The following is a 14561-nucleotide window of genomic DNA, read 5'->3' on the forward strand; positions in this document are numbered from 1 at the left end:
TAAGTCTGAATGTTTAGAACAAACACGGTGTTTGTAAAATATGGTTTCTTTGTACCCAGTATCTATCTATCTATCATCTTATTTTGCTTTAGAGTTTGTTCAGATCATGGTGTATTTTGGTCTAAAAATGTCCATGAAAAGATGTTTATGGAAAATTTCAAATGTATGCAAAAAAGGTAGACTAGTATAATGAACTCCATCCAGCTTCAGAACCAATCATCATAGCAATTAATTGGGCTTTAAAAAGTAGACCATTTCCACCTGGGCAGTAGGAAGTACATGGGCTTGTTCCCACTGTGCTGCTCCTGCCCAAGGTCACACAGCTTGACCCCTACTGTGTAACCAGTCACCACTGGTGCCTCACTGTCCTTGCCTGGGGGGTTGCCGGAGCCTCACTGGTGACGGCACCAATGTCCCACCACACAGCTCTCTCTTGGCTTTATCAGGGCAAAGTTTCATGACATAAATTCCCTTTCCCCAGCATTGTTTTTTTAATCCTCTAAGGAGGCTTTGTAGACTTTTTTTTTTTCTAATTGCCTCCCCCATGTAATCTTAATGTCACAGATGATACACTGTTTATGTATCTGCACACCTAATAGAGTAAGAACCAGTTTTCACTCCCATGGGTGTGATACAGCACTCAGAATGCATAGATTAATAAATTCTTAATTCAACATCTTATAGCACTTGAAATTGTACATAAATGTTGTTTACATGTTATTTGGTTTATAATGGAGACTTATAGAACTTAGTAATATGAATTACTTAAACTTAGCCATTAATCATTAATTCCTCATAGTCTATACTCCAGTATAGGGTGAGCAGATGATACTACCCTCAGTCTGTGGCAGAATGCTGGCCCCAGGGTTATTCACATTACCAAAAGCAATATTTTTAGGTAACTAACTTTTGGTAAACAACAGTTCTATTTCATATTAAGTCAAGGTTAAAGAGTACAACGGAATAGTTCACAGACTTTATTTTCAGTAGCATGTATGATGCTGCTGGATTTTAGTGTTGTTTCCAAAGCCATACGGCAATTACTCCATATCATGATCTTGTCCCTTTTTGGAAAGCTGCAGGTGGCCTAGACTCAGATCTCCTGGGCCAGGTCTGTGCAGATAAGTAAAGTACCTTGCCCAAACCGGGGCATAGGTCACAACACTGAATAAACACAAATAAGTTTTATTAGTTTTATTCTGTAACCTTTAAATCATACCTTACAAATTAGATTCTGTCACAACTGGATTTTGTAGAAGCAGAGGAATCAAGTTCACTATTTTCTGAAACGTTGACACAAAAAAGGGAAGGGAACAATGACTTAGAAAAGGTTACTCATAAAAGACCATCAGAAAAATCCCTAAACAAAAGCTAAATAATCATTAATTCTAATTGGTAGTGCATTTTATTACAATGAGCTGGTTATTAAGTTTCTTAAGTCCATAAATCTTTCCCCACATATTACTGATCCTTTGCTAAGGAATAAATGGATGAACTCAGCAGCACTTTGACATAGCTAGCTGTTGGAACATTCCATAGAAAAATGGAAAATAATTCTGTAAGAACATGATGGCAACAATAAGCAGCCAATATTCTCAGACTTTCTAATTACCAAAAGCATATACAATTTTAGTCTAGAAAAATAAGTCAATTTTATAAAATTAAGCTTTTAAATTGAAAAGTACCCCCTTTAACACGCACAGAGATACTGAAAAACAGTCCCTAAAAATCTCGCTAAATAGTTTATGGAAAGAAAAACATGCCCTTATAGTTATTAAATGCAGTCAGTACTGGGACTCTTCAAAAATATGATACACATGTCCTCAGCTGCTGGCCAGGGACTGGTGGATAGGAGGCTGAAAGCAGCGAACATGCTCCACGGGGGTGCTTTCTCCATCGCCAGACTTCAAGTACTTGTCCAAGATAGTAATTATCTCATCATTTAGAATCTGGAACTTGCGAATTCTCTCCACCATCTTCTTCAATGGCTGCAACAGTTAAAATTAGGATGTCTTACTATTAAAACATGTACATTTATTCATGTTTCAAAATGGCAGGATTTTCACATTTTCTCATAAAAATTACAGCAAACTACTAGCACACATATCTCTTTAATGTACCTATTGGAACAATGAATACATTTTGCATTTAAACACATCTCTCTATTGGTCTCATGCTACTGACTATAGGTTTACCTGTTATAGACCTACTATTCATTCAACACACAGGTATTAAGAAGCTGCTGTGTATTAAAAACTGTGAATGTAAAGATGAAAATAATATGGTCAGTGGGGAAAGACCAGTAATCCAAGTCTTAGATTCCAGTTCTTGTGGACAGCATACTTTGATAGACTGTGCTGGTACAACAGAACTGGATAAAGAACACACGCATGTGCACACACACATACACAGGAAGACACTTTAAAAAGCATTGCAGGTTTTGTCTATGCAGGAGGTAAAGCAGAAGCCAGGACTTCCTAAGGGACAGATGCCACCAGCAGCAGTGGGAAGAGATGTCCTGGGCTACAAACAAGCGGGACTAGATGTAGAAACTCCCAATAAAGCCAGGACCCTCTAAGGTGACCCCAATTTGGTAACAGTTCGTGGAGATGAGAAGCAAAAATCTTGGGAGAAAAGCAATCCATGGGGCGCCTGGGTGGTGAAGTTGGTGGAGCGTCTGACTCTTGGTTTCAGCTCAAGTCGTGATCTCAGGGTGATGAGATCGAGCCCCACATCAGGCTCCACACTTAGCGTGGAATCTCCCTGAGTTTCCCTCTCCCTCAAATAAATAAATCTTTAAAAAAGAAAAGAAAAGCAATCTAAATTAAGTTCAATTGGACAAGAGGTGGCAAATAAACCCAACACACAAAATATTTCAGAGTTTTAGATAACCTTTGAGGCTTCAGACACTAGAATTACAAGTTATACTCCTATCATTCAAAACTAAAAACAGTAGATTAGAGTTAAAGTATTCCGGGAACAGCCCAGAGAGACAAGAAAATGAAGACATGGGAGGTGGAGTGGCCCCTTGAAGACATCCATGCCCCAATCCCCAGAACCTATGAACATGTTACCTTCCATGGCAAAAGAGACTTTGAAAATGTAGTTAAGATTATAGATTTCAAAATAGGGAAAGTACCCTGGATTTTCCAGGTGAACCCAATCTAATCATATGCGAAAAGAACTTTCTCCAGGTGGAGGCAGGAGGTATGGCAGAAAGGAAAGTTAAAACACTGGATGCATGGGAGGGACTTGAGATGTGGGCTAATGGCCAGCAAGGAAATGGGGACCTTAGTCCTCCAACTGCAAGGGACTGTGTCCAGCAGATTCATCTCTAGAGGCTCCAGAAAGGAACATAGCCCTACAGATACACTAATTTTGGCCTTGAGATGATAGAGGACCCAACTGAGTCATGCTGAACCCAGATTTCTGACCGACAGAACTGAGAGAATGGGTATCGTTTTAAACCACTAAATGTCTGGCAATCTGTTGTGGATTAGGAAACTAATTAGAAAACTAACAGGATAAGGGATAAGGGAACCAGAAGAATGTCTAACAAGTATGTAATTGTAGTCCTAAAAGAGGAGAATAGAGAGAATGGAAGAAAAGACTAAAATATTTGAAAAGATAATGGCTGAGTATTTTCTAGAATTCAATTATAAAGAATCCATAAAATGACAAAGGGAAAAAGATCTTAAAGGTGCCAAAACAAGCAAACAAACCAACAAATCAAACAAAACAAACCACACACACTTTGGCCACAAAAAAAGAAGCCAGAAGACTGGAATAGTATGCCAATAATCTGAAAATGCAGATCCTATAAAGCTGTATAATATGAAGCAGATCTAAGTACCCTAAAAAGAGAAAGAACATGGAACAATTAGTACTTTAACTGCCTGACTGCTTTACTTATCAAGTATATTTAGATTCATTTTGGAAATGAAAAGAAAGCTTCAGCTGGTGTCAGTCACCTTATGTACTGGGATGAAAAGCATTCCCCAAAAAAGGACTTTTAGTAAGTACAAAGTATGATTATTTTGTGAAGCTTCCACATACCACATTTTTGATAATCTCATCTTTGCCATCATGTTTCTGGACTTTAAGTAGATGGTAGCAGAAATCCAGGACTGCGAAGCGCCGCTGTTGCCCAAGAAGTACAATGATCATACAGCCAGCCCAGTGGAGCCCGTCGCCAAAGCACTGCCTAAAAACAAGAAGCAGCAAGTACAATGGGCAATCAACAAAAATTATAAAGTCTTTTATAAGTCTGTGTCCAGACATCAATGACCAAGGAATCCACTTGAAACAAGCCAGGAAGGGAATGCTGAGCAGCAGATGATGTGTCCTTCTTTTTGGTAAACATCTCTTTTGGGTTCCTCTGGCACACTGCTTCTTAACCTTTTTTTTAGATCATGGACTCTTCAAGAAGGATGACTTTGGGAAGCTGTGGACACCCCACCCCCCCCCGAAAAACGCATACCGAACTTGCCTAAGTTTCCATGGGTTCAGAGAACACCTAGAAACTTCACCCTGAGTCACCGCCTGAGCATGAAGTAAGAACCTCCACTTAAATGGCTTTAAAGCAGCTCAGCAAACCTCTAGTCAACTTCCAGAGGAATGCAGTCTTCTCTGTTAGCCTGCTCCCACTTCCCCGTCCACTGAGCACATACTTACTCGACTGTAAACTCGTGTGTTCCCACAGGAATACAGTAGACAAATTGCATGGCACTCCACAGTCTGTGAAACTCAACACACTCATCCACATGCATGACTCCATTGCTGGGCAGAGGCCCACGCCAGATAGGGTCATCCAGAAAGGTCCGGATCCGAGTCAGGATAACTTCAAACATAGACAGGCCACAGCAGAGACGCTCCTTTGTCAGCAAGTCCCCCTCTCTTGCTATTGCAATTTGCTGCAGAAAGGATAGAACATTATGAGCCAGGGCAGGAGGGCAGTGGACTGCTGAAACCAAACTACCCAGATTTGTTTCTGACTTACTGGAAAACTATCTTGATTTGCAGAAGAGGATTTTTAGAAATAAGCATTAACAACGTAAGTATGTCAGCTATTACATACAGGTCTTCATAGATTAAAAATATATTCCAGTCAAGGAGAACTGTCTAGTACAGCTATTCTTAACTGGGAGTGATTTTGCCTCCAGAGGACACATGGCAATGTGTGGAGACATTTTTGGTTGTCAATGCTTGGTGTTAGGTGAGTGGCATCTAGTTGGTAGAGGCCAGGGGATACTGTGTTTTTTCAAAAATTTTTCTCAATTTTTTTTTTTAAGATTTTATTTATTTGACAGAGAGAGACACAGCGAGAGAGGGAACACAAGCAGGGGGAGTGGGAGAGGGAGAAGCAGGCTCCCCGCAGAGCAGGGTACCCGACGCGGGGTTTGATCCCAGGACCCTGGGATCATGACCTGAGCTGAAGGCAGCCGCTTAACGACTAAGCCACCCAGGCACCCCAATTTTTTCTTAAATTTTAATTCCAGTATAGTTAACATACAATGTTATATTAGTTTCAGGTGTACAATACAGTGATCCAAAAATTCCATATATTACTCAGTGCTCATCAAGAACAGTGTACTCTTAATACCTTTTTTTGAAATACTTTTTCACCTATTTCACCCATCACTCCATCCACCTCCCCTCTAGTAACCATCCATTTGTTCTCTGTAGTTAGAGTCTGTTTTTTGATTTATTTTTTTTTGTTCCTTTGTTCATTTGTTTTGTTTCTTAAATTCCACATGAGTGAAATCATATGGTATTTGTCTTTCTCTGACTGGCTTATTTTGCTTAGCATTATACTCTTTAGCTCCATCCATATTGTTGCAAATGGCAAGATTTCATTTTTTATGACTGAATAATATTCCATTATGTGTGTGTGTGTATGTGTGTGTGTGCATGTGTACACACACACATATATACACATTTTCTTTATCCATTCATCAGTGGACATGTGGGCTGTTTCCATAATCTACCTTTTATAAATAATGTTGCAATAAACACAGGGGTGCATATAACCTTTCAAATTAGTGTTTTGTATTCTTTGGGTAAATATCCGGTAGTACGATTACTGTAGCATATGATAATTCTATTTTTAACTTATTGAGGACCCTCCATACTGTTTTCCAGAGTGGATCCACCGGTATGCATCCCCACCAACAGTGCACAAGTGTTCCTTTCCCTCAATATCCTCAGGGACACTTGTTTCTTGTGTTTGGGCTTTTATTCTGGCAGGTGTGAGGTGATATCTGACTGTAGTTTTGATTTGCATTTCCCTGATGATGAATGATGTTGAACATTTTTCATGTGTCTATAGGCTATCTGGAGAAATGTCTGTTCATGTCTTCTGCCCATTTTTAATTGGATTGTTTTTTGGTGTTGAGTTGTGTAAGTTATATATGTTGGATACTAACCCTTTATCAGCTGTCACTTGCAAATATCTCCTCCAATTCAACAGGCTGTCTTTTGGTTTTGTTGGTTGTATCCTCTGTTATATGGAAGCTTTTACTTTGATTAAGTCCCAACAGATAATTTTGTTTTGTTTTCCTTGCTTCAAGAGACATATCTAGAAATATGTTGTTATGGCCAACATCAGAGAAATTACTGTGTTCTCTTCTAGGATTTTTATGGATTGAGGTCTCATGCTGAGCTCTCTACATTTGCATGTAGTTGTCAAGTTTTCCCAACACCATCTGTTGAAGAGACTTTTTCCCATTTCATATTCTTTCCTCCTTTGTCAAAGATTAATTAACCATATAATTGTGGGATTGCTTCTGGTCTTTCTATTCTGTTCCACTGACCACTATTTTTGTGCCAATACCATACTGTTTTGATTAGTACAGCTCTGCAGCATAACGTTAGTAATCTAGAACTGTGACACCTCCAACTTGGTTTTGCTTTCTCAACATTGCTTTGGCTACTCGGGGTTTTTTGTGGTTCCATACAAATTTTAGGACTGTCTGTTCTAGTTCTGTGAAAAATGCTCTTGGTACTCCGACAGGGATTGCATTAAATCTGTAGATTGCTTTGGGTAATATGGATATTTAACAATATTTATTCTCCTAATCCATGAGCATGAAATATCTATCCATTTGGTTGTATCATCTTCAATTTCTTTTAGCAATATTTTATAGTTTTCAGAGTACAGGTCTTTCACCTCCTCGGTTTACTACTAGACATCTTACTATTTTTTTTTTTTTTTTTTTTTTAAAGATTTTATTTATTTATTTAAGACAGAGAGAATGAGAGAGAGAGAGAGAGAGAGAGCACATGAGAGGGGGGAGGGTCAGAGGGTGAAGCAGGCTCCCTGCCGAGCAGGGAGCCCAATGCGGGACTCGATCCAGGGACTCCAGGATCATGACCTGAGCCGAAGGCAGTCGCTTAACCAACTGAGCCACCCAGGCGCCCTAGACATCTTACTATTTTTGGTACAACTGTAAATGGGATTGTTGTCTAAATTTCTCTTTCTGCCGCTTCATTAGTGTACAGAATGCAATGGATTTCTGTACATTGATTTTGTATCCTGGGACTATATTGAATTCATTTATCAGTTCTAGTAGTTTTTTGGTGGGGTCTTTAGGGTTTTGCATATATAGTTATCATGTTGTATATATAGTTATCATGTCATCTGCAAATAGTGAAAGTTTTACTTCTTCCTTACCAATCTGGATGCCCTTTATTTCTTTTTGCTGTCTGAGTGCTGTGGCTAGGACTGCCAGTAATTATGTTAATAAAAGTGATGAGTGGACATCCTGTCTTATTCCTGACCTTAGGGGAAAAGCTCTGTTTTTTTACCAATGAGTATGATGTTCACTGTGGGTTTTTCATATAATGTATTATGTTAAGGTATGTTCCCTCTAAACCTACCTTGTTGGTTTAGGTTTACAATATCCATATCATGAATGGATATTGTACTTTATCAAATCCTTTTCTGCATCTATTGAAAGAATCATGTTTTTTTCCTTTTTTTTTGAGAGGGAGAGAGGGGGGCAGGGAGGGGCAGAGGGAGAAGGAGAGAGAATCTTAAGCTGGGCATGGAGCCTGACACGGGGCTTGATCTCACAACCCTAAGATCATGACCTGATCCGAAATCAAGAGTTGGATGCTTAACGGACTAAGCCACCCAAGGTGCTCCAATGATCATATGGTTTTTATCCTTTCTCTTATCAATGTATCACAGTGATTATCTCTGGAGAGTGAACCACCCTTGCATCCCAAGAATGAATCCCACTTGATTGTGAATGACTTCTAATGTATTTGTTGGATTTGGTTTGCTAGTATTTTGTTGAGGACTTTTGCATCTATGTTCATCAGAGGTATTGGTCTGTAGTTCCCTTTTTTTGTGGTGTCTTTAGTTTTGGTATCAGGTTGATGCTAGCCTCATAGGATAAATTTGGAAGTTTTCTTTCTTTTTCTATTTCTTGAAATAGTTTCAGAAGAATAGATATTAACTCTTCTTTAAATGTTTCTTAAAATTTACCTGTGAAGCTGTCTGTTCCTGGACTTCCGTTTGTTGGGTTTTTTGATTACTGATTCAATTTCATTGCTGGTAATCGGTCTGTTCAAATTTTCTATTTCTTCCTGCTTCAGGTTTGGAAAGTCAAATGTTTCTAGGAATTTATCTATTTGGTTGTCCACTTTGTTGGCATATAATTTTTCATAATATTCTCTTATAATTGTTTGTATTTCTGTGGTGTTGGTTGTGATTTCTCCTCTCTCTTTTTTTTAATCTTTTTTTTATTTGACAGAGAGAGACACAGCGAGAGAGGGAACACAAGCAGGGGGGAGTGGGAGAGGAAGAAGTAGGCTTCCCACCGAGCAGGGAGCCCGATGCGGGACTCGATTCCAGGACCCTGTGATCATGACCCGAGCCGAAGGCAGACGCTTAACGACTGAGCCACCCAGGCGCCCCTCTCCTCTCTCATTTCTGCTTTTGAGTCTTCCCTCTCTTCTTTTTTAAAATGAGTCAGGCTAAAGGTTTATCAATTTTGTTGATTTTTTCCAAGAACCAGCTCCTGGTTTCACTGATCTATTCCATTATATATTTTTTAGGTTCTATCTCATTTATTTCTCCTCTCATATTCATTATTTCCTTCCTTCTGCTGGTTTTTGGGTTTTGTTAGCTGTTCTTCCTAGCTCCTTTAGATGTAAGGTTAGGTTGTTTGAGACTGTTTTTGCTTCTTGAGGTAAGCCTACATTGCTACAAACGTCCCTCTTATAACCACTTTTGTTGCGTCCCAAAGACTTTGAACAATTGTGTTTTCATTTTCATTTGTTACCATGTAATTTTTTATTTCCTTCTTGATTTCTTGGTTGACCCATTTATTGTTTAGTAGCATGTTATTTGTGGTCTTTCCAGATTTTCTCTTGTGGTTGACTTCTAGTTTCATAGTGTTGTGGTCAGAAAAGATGTATGGCATAACTTCCATATTATATAATTTGTTGAGACTTGTTTCATGGGCTAATATGTGATCTATTCTGGAGAATGTTCTGTGTGCACTTGAAAAGAAAGTGTATCCTGCTGTTTTAGGATGGATGTTCTGAATATATGTTGAATACATCTGATCTAGTGCGTTATTCAAAGCCACTGTTTCCTTGCTGATTTTCTGTTTGGATGATGTCCACTGATGTAAGTGGGGTGTTAAAGTTCCCTACTATTATTGTATTACTGCCACCTACTTTATGTTTGTTATTAACTGTTTTATGTATTTAGGTGCTTTTATGTTGGATCCATAATTATTTACAATTGTTTTATCTTCCTGTTGGATTGTTCTCTTTACGATTATACAGTGTCCTTCTTGTTATAGTCTTTGTTTTAAAGTCTGTTTTGTCCAATATAAGTAATGCTACCCTGGCTTACCTTCACATCCATTTGCATGATAAATGTTTCACCATCCCCTCACTTTCAATCTGCATGTGTCTTTAGGTCTGAAATGAGTCTCTTGTAGGTAGCATATAGATGGGTCTTGTTTTTATCTATTCTGTCACCCTATGTCTTTTGATGGGAGCATTTATACATTTACATTCAAAATAATTATTGATAGATATTTATTTATTGCCAATTTGTTACTTGTTTTGTGGTTGTTTTTGTAGTTTATCTCTGTACCTTTCTTCTCTTGCTCTCTTCCCTCAGAGTTTGCTGGCTTTCTTTCGTGATATACTTTGATTCATTTCTCTTTATTTTTTGCCTGTTACTGGTTTTTGATTTGTGGTTACCATCAGGCTTGTATTTAACATCTTCTGCATATAGCAGTCTATATTAAGTTGATGGTCGCTTAAGTCTGAACGCATTCTTTACTCCTCTCCCCCAACATTTTAGGTATATGGTGTCATACTTGACATCCTTTTATTTTGTAAGTTCCTTGACTTTTACAGATATGTTTATTTTTACTGCTTTTGTGCTTCCTATTTTTCTTAGTCTTACTTAAGGTTTTTCCTTTCCACTCAGAGTTCTCTTTAACATTTCTTGTAGGGCTGGTTTAGTGGTCATGAATTCCTTAAACTTGTGTTTGTGTGAGAAACTTTTTACCTCTCCTTCTATTCCGAATGATAGCCTTACTGGATAGGGTATTCTTGGCTGATTTTTTCCTTCCAGCATGTTGAATCTATAGATGCCACTCCTTTCTGGTCTGCATAGTTTCTGCTGAAGAATCTGATAGCTTAATTTGGTTTCCCTTGTACATAACAATTTTCTCTTTCTGCTTTTAAAATTCTCTATCACTACTTTTTGCCATTTAAATTACTATGTGTCTTGGTGTGGACCTCCTTGGGTTGATTTTGTTGGTGGCTCTCTGTGCCTCCTGGATCTGGACTTCTGTTTCCTTCCCCAGATTTGGGAAGTTTTCATCTATTATTTCCTCAAATAAATTTTCTGCCCCTTTTCTCTCCCTTCTTCTTTGGGATCCCTATAGTACAAATGTTGTTATACTTGATCATGTTGCTGAGTTCCCTACACCTATTCTCATTTTGCATAATTTTATTTTTCTCACCTGCTCAGCTTGACTACTTTCTATTACTCTGTCCTCCAGGTCACTGATTCGTTCTTCCGCTTCTTCTAGCCTACTATTTATTCCAGCTAGTGTATTTTTAATTTTATTTATTGTGCTCTTCATCTCTGATTGATTCTTTTTGTTGTTGTTGTTAAGGGCCTCACTGATGTCTTCTACTCTTTTTTTAAATCCAACGAGTATCTTTATAAGGTTACTCTAAATTTTCTATCAGGCATATTACTGATCTCCATTTGCTTAGGTCTCTTGTGGATTTTTTTTTTACTGTTCTTTCATTTGGGACATATTCCTCTCTCTCCTCATTTTGTTTAACTCTCTGTGTCTGTTTCTATGTGCTGGGAAATTCAGCTATGTCTCCTGCTCTTGAAAGTAGTGGCCTTATGAAGACCCTGCCATGCAGTGTCCCCTATTCACCAGAACCTGGCACTTCAGGAGTGTCTCCTATATGTGCTGTGCATGTCCTGCTGTTGTGGCTGAGCTGCTTTTTCCTTCAGTCTAGTTGTCTTCAGTGGCTCTCTTTGCCTGTTGTGGGGAGTGCTTGGTCCCTGTGGTGTTAGTGGGCCAGTCTCGTGCCACCTACAGCTTGAGTTGAGTCAGACTAGGCATTTGTCAGAGATGCAGTAGCACCAAACTAAAGTGTGCTTTCCCTGTGTTGTCCCCTGAGCTTTTGTTGGTGGGCAGGGCTTGCAGGCAGACCAGTTGTCTGCCCCCAGCCCACTGCTGGGCCCTCTGACTGGTGTGTGTGGTTATCTGTCCCTCTCTCTACAGTAAGAGTCACTTGGAAGTGGTGCTGGCCCCTGTCAAGGTGCTTGCACACTGCCAGGGTATGGCACTGCCCTAGATGAGCTCCGGCCAAGACTGTACTGGGGGGCAGAGCTGCAATGGTGAGGAGCGGGAGACCATGGTACGGTGGTGTTAGCAAGGTTCGGGAAGCACCTGTCCTCAGCAGGAGGGAGGCAGACCTGTCTGGAGGGTGAGATCTGCAGCAGCACAGCACAGGGGGGGTGGGGCAGCAGTGACAGCCAGTCAGGTAGTGAGTGTCAGCATGGTGCTGGTTACCGCAGGTGGCCACGTGTTTATGCTGGGGGTCAGGGGATGGAAATGGTACCTGTTCCTTTGTTCCTGGCGAAGTCTCTCAGGGATCTCCCTGTTTTGCCAGGACACCCTCTGAGGTGAGTAAACTACTGCCCCTTTTTTTGCCCCGGGTGTTTTTCCAACTGCTGCTTCTATGCTGTATCTCCACGAGGCTGCTGTACCAGAGACACTGCTAAACATCCTACAATTCACAGGACAATCTCCACAAGAAAAAATTATCCGGTCCAAACTGGGGACAGCGCTGCAACTGAGAAACCCTGATCTAGCTTAAGTTGATATAAAATCATGCAACTGTACCCTGACGCCTTGCCTCCTGTATGAGACTCCCACTTTCTTCTGTTATTAAAAAACTATGAAAAAAGTCTTCTTCATGAAGAGATAGACAAGAAAAACAAGTAACATTTACTGTGTATGTCTTATGTGCTAGGTAATGTCCTAAGCCCTTTGCACATGTTAACTCATTCAGACTTCCCAACCACCCTGTGACAAGGTCCTATTATGAACCCCACTGGAGACACTGAGGCTTGAGAAGGCCCATCCGACTTCATGATGCCTTCAGGGTGGGTTACCCAGAGCCTGTATTCTGAAGCCCCGGCCCCAGGCCTGATGTGGATACCAAGCTTGCAAGAGTGACAGCCGTCACATATGCATTACCTGAGGGGTCCCCAGTCTTTCAATCAGAGGGACAAGATGCAGCGGGGCGTACTTTGATTCTAGTCTTTTCATTTTGGCATCAAGTCTCTCGCCCTCTGCAGTGGAAAAAATATTTTAATTTCTGATCCTCTGCATGAAAAACGATTACTGAAGTTTAATTTTGTCAAAGAAACAAATGAAAGATTTCTTAGAGATTCTCTCTGAACATTACAGAACTGGCTTATTTGATATATTAATTCAAAATGACAGAATTGATTTTCTGTTCAATATTCATTTTTTAAAACACAAAATTCCAAATGTAATCAAAATCAGAGAATAGTACAAAACGCTCTGTACCCATCTGCTGCATGAGTATCAACTCATGATACTCTTGTTTCATAGACACTCAACATCTATGAACAATAGCATAGGAGCTATTTTGAAGCACATCCAATACGTATCATTTCAGCCTTTAATACTTCAATTATTCAATATTTATCTAACCATGTTACATTACCAATTACCTCCAGTTATGACTGAACAGGCACCAAACTCAAACAAAACTGGCACTAAGTTCTCTGGTCACAAGGACCAAGTGTCACCACTGCAAAGGGCAGTCTGGACTCCCTGGTAAGAGACACATAGACTCACCTTTCACGTGGACTCTCGGCAAGATGTTCTGAAATGGGGCTGCATGCAACAGGTCACACACTTCTTCTAAAGACTAGAGCAAAAGAAGAAGATTGCCTTAGGACATTTACCTCACCACAGAGACAGAGAAGTCGTGCTGAAAACAAGATGTATCTTTGCCATTTAGTGTAAAACAAATACTCTAAGCAGCACTGTGCAGTAGAACTCTCTGGGATGATGGAAATGTTCTCTGTGCTACACACTGACATAGTTACCAGCCACATACGGCTCGTACACCTGAATAACCAAATTTAAATTGTATTCACTTTCAATTAATTTAAATACAGAAATGAGTAAAAACCAGTATTGAATATTGAAAACAATGGCCTTTGTTTTCCAGGATTTTCCAGTTTGGCAGCCCGAATCTGCTAATTGCTACCAGCCTCTTAAGAAGTTTGTAACTTAGTTATAACACAGTTTATAACAAGACACTGCTACACAGACAGGAGGAAGGGTAATTCCTCTCTGAACAGCGCTAGATGCAGAAGGAAAGGCAGCGTCGCTCATACACAAACGAAGTTCTGAGCAGTCACTCTGAACCTGCTTTTGGATCACAACACCTCTAAAGAGGTAATAAAAACCCTACAGAAGACCCATTCTCCAGAATATTGCAGTGTAGAGGGAAAGTTTACCTCTGATACCACAGGGGTTGCAGAACTCCTAAAAACTTACCACAAACCCAAAGGTGGTCAAGAACAAGGCATTTTTCCAGACTCTGAGGGCTCTTAAACTATAGAGAAGGGCCCTGAAGATCAGTGTGTTCACCGTGGGGCAGGCAGAAGATGCCAATGAGCTCTCATGCCTCTGACTCTACACCCATCTTGAAATCTTATAATCCCCCAGTAATAAAACAAATTTCTAAACAAAAAAACTGTTTTCAGAAAGTCAAGACGTATATCAACTGATGATATTTTCCCTTCTGAGAATCTCCCCAGATAATGGCAAAGCGAAGACCAAGAAGAGGAAGAGAAGACTTTCTGTCCTTATCAAGTGAGGGTCCTACTGTCACGTAACACAAATCTAGTGCAGTAGCCAGTCAGCTGCCACCTGTTCCCACAGGACACTCCAGAGGGAGACTGACCCCTCCACACACCGTCTTCCATTGCTGAGGCCAGCAGCAAAGCA

The 14561-nt window shown here is 40.0% G+C and overlaps 1 protein-coding gene across 4 annotated transcripts in view; it reads right to left on the reverse strand.

Annotated features, from left to right (window-relative positions):
* Positions 1–836: 836 nt before the first annotated feature.
* Positions 837–14561, reverse strand: part of CYFIP1 (cytoplasmic FMR1 interacting protein 1) — a 128026-nt gene continuing 114301 nt past the window's right edge. For all 4 annotated transcript variants that reach the window (XM_032395430.1, XM_032395429.1, XM_032395428.1 and 1 more), the window contains 5 exons: positions 13398–13470; positions 12768–12862; positions 4675–4913; positions 4057–4204; positions 837–1988 (listed from right to left, as the gene is read on the reverse strand). In XM_032395430.1, coding sequence (XP_032251321.1) covers positions 1824–1988; positions 4057–4204; positions 4675–4913; positions 12768–12862; positions 13398–13470 — 720 coding nt within the window. In that variant the 3' untranslated portion in view covers positions 837–1823. The remainder of the gene's footprint in view (positions 1989–4056; positions 4205–4674; positions 4914–12767; positions 12863–13397; positions 13471–14561) is intronic.

The sequence above is a fragment of the Phoca vitulina genome, unplaced genomic scaffold, assembly GCF_004348235.1.
Source record: "Phoca vitulina isolate PV1807 unplaced genomic scaffold, GSC_HSeal_1.0 scaffold84, whole genome shotgun sequence".
Lineage (NCBI taxonomy): Eukaryota > Metazoa > Chordata > Mammalia > Carnivora > Phocidae > Phoca > Phoca vitulina.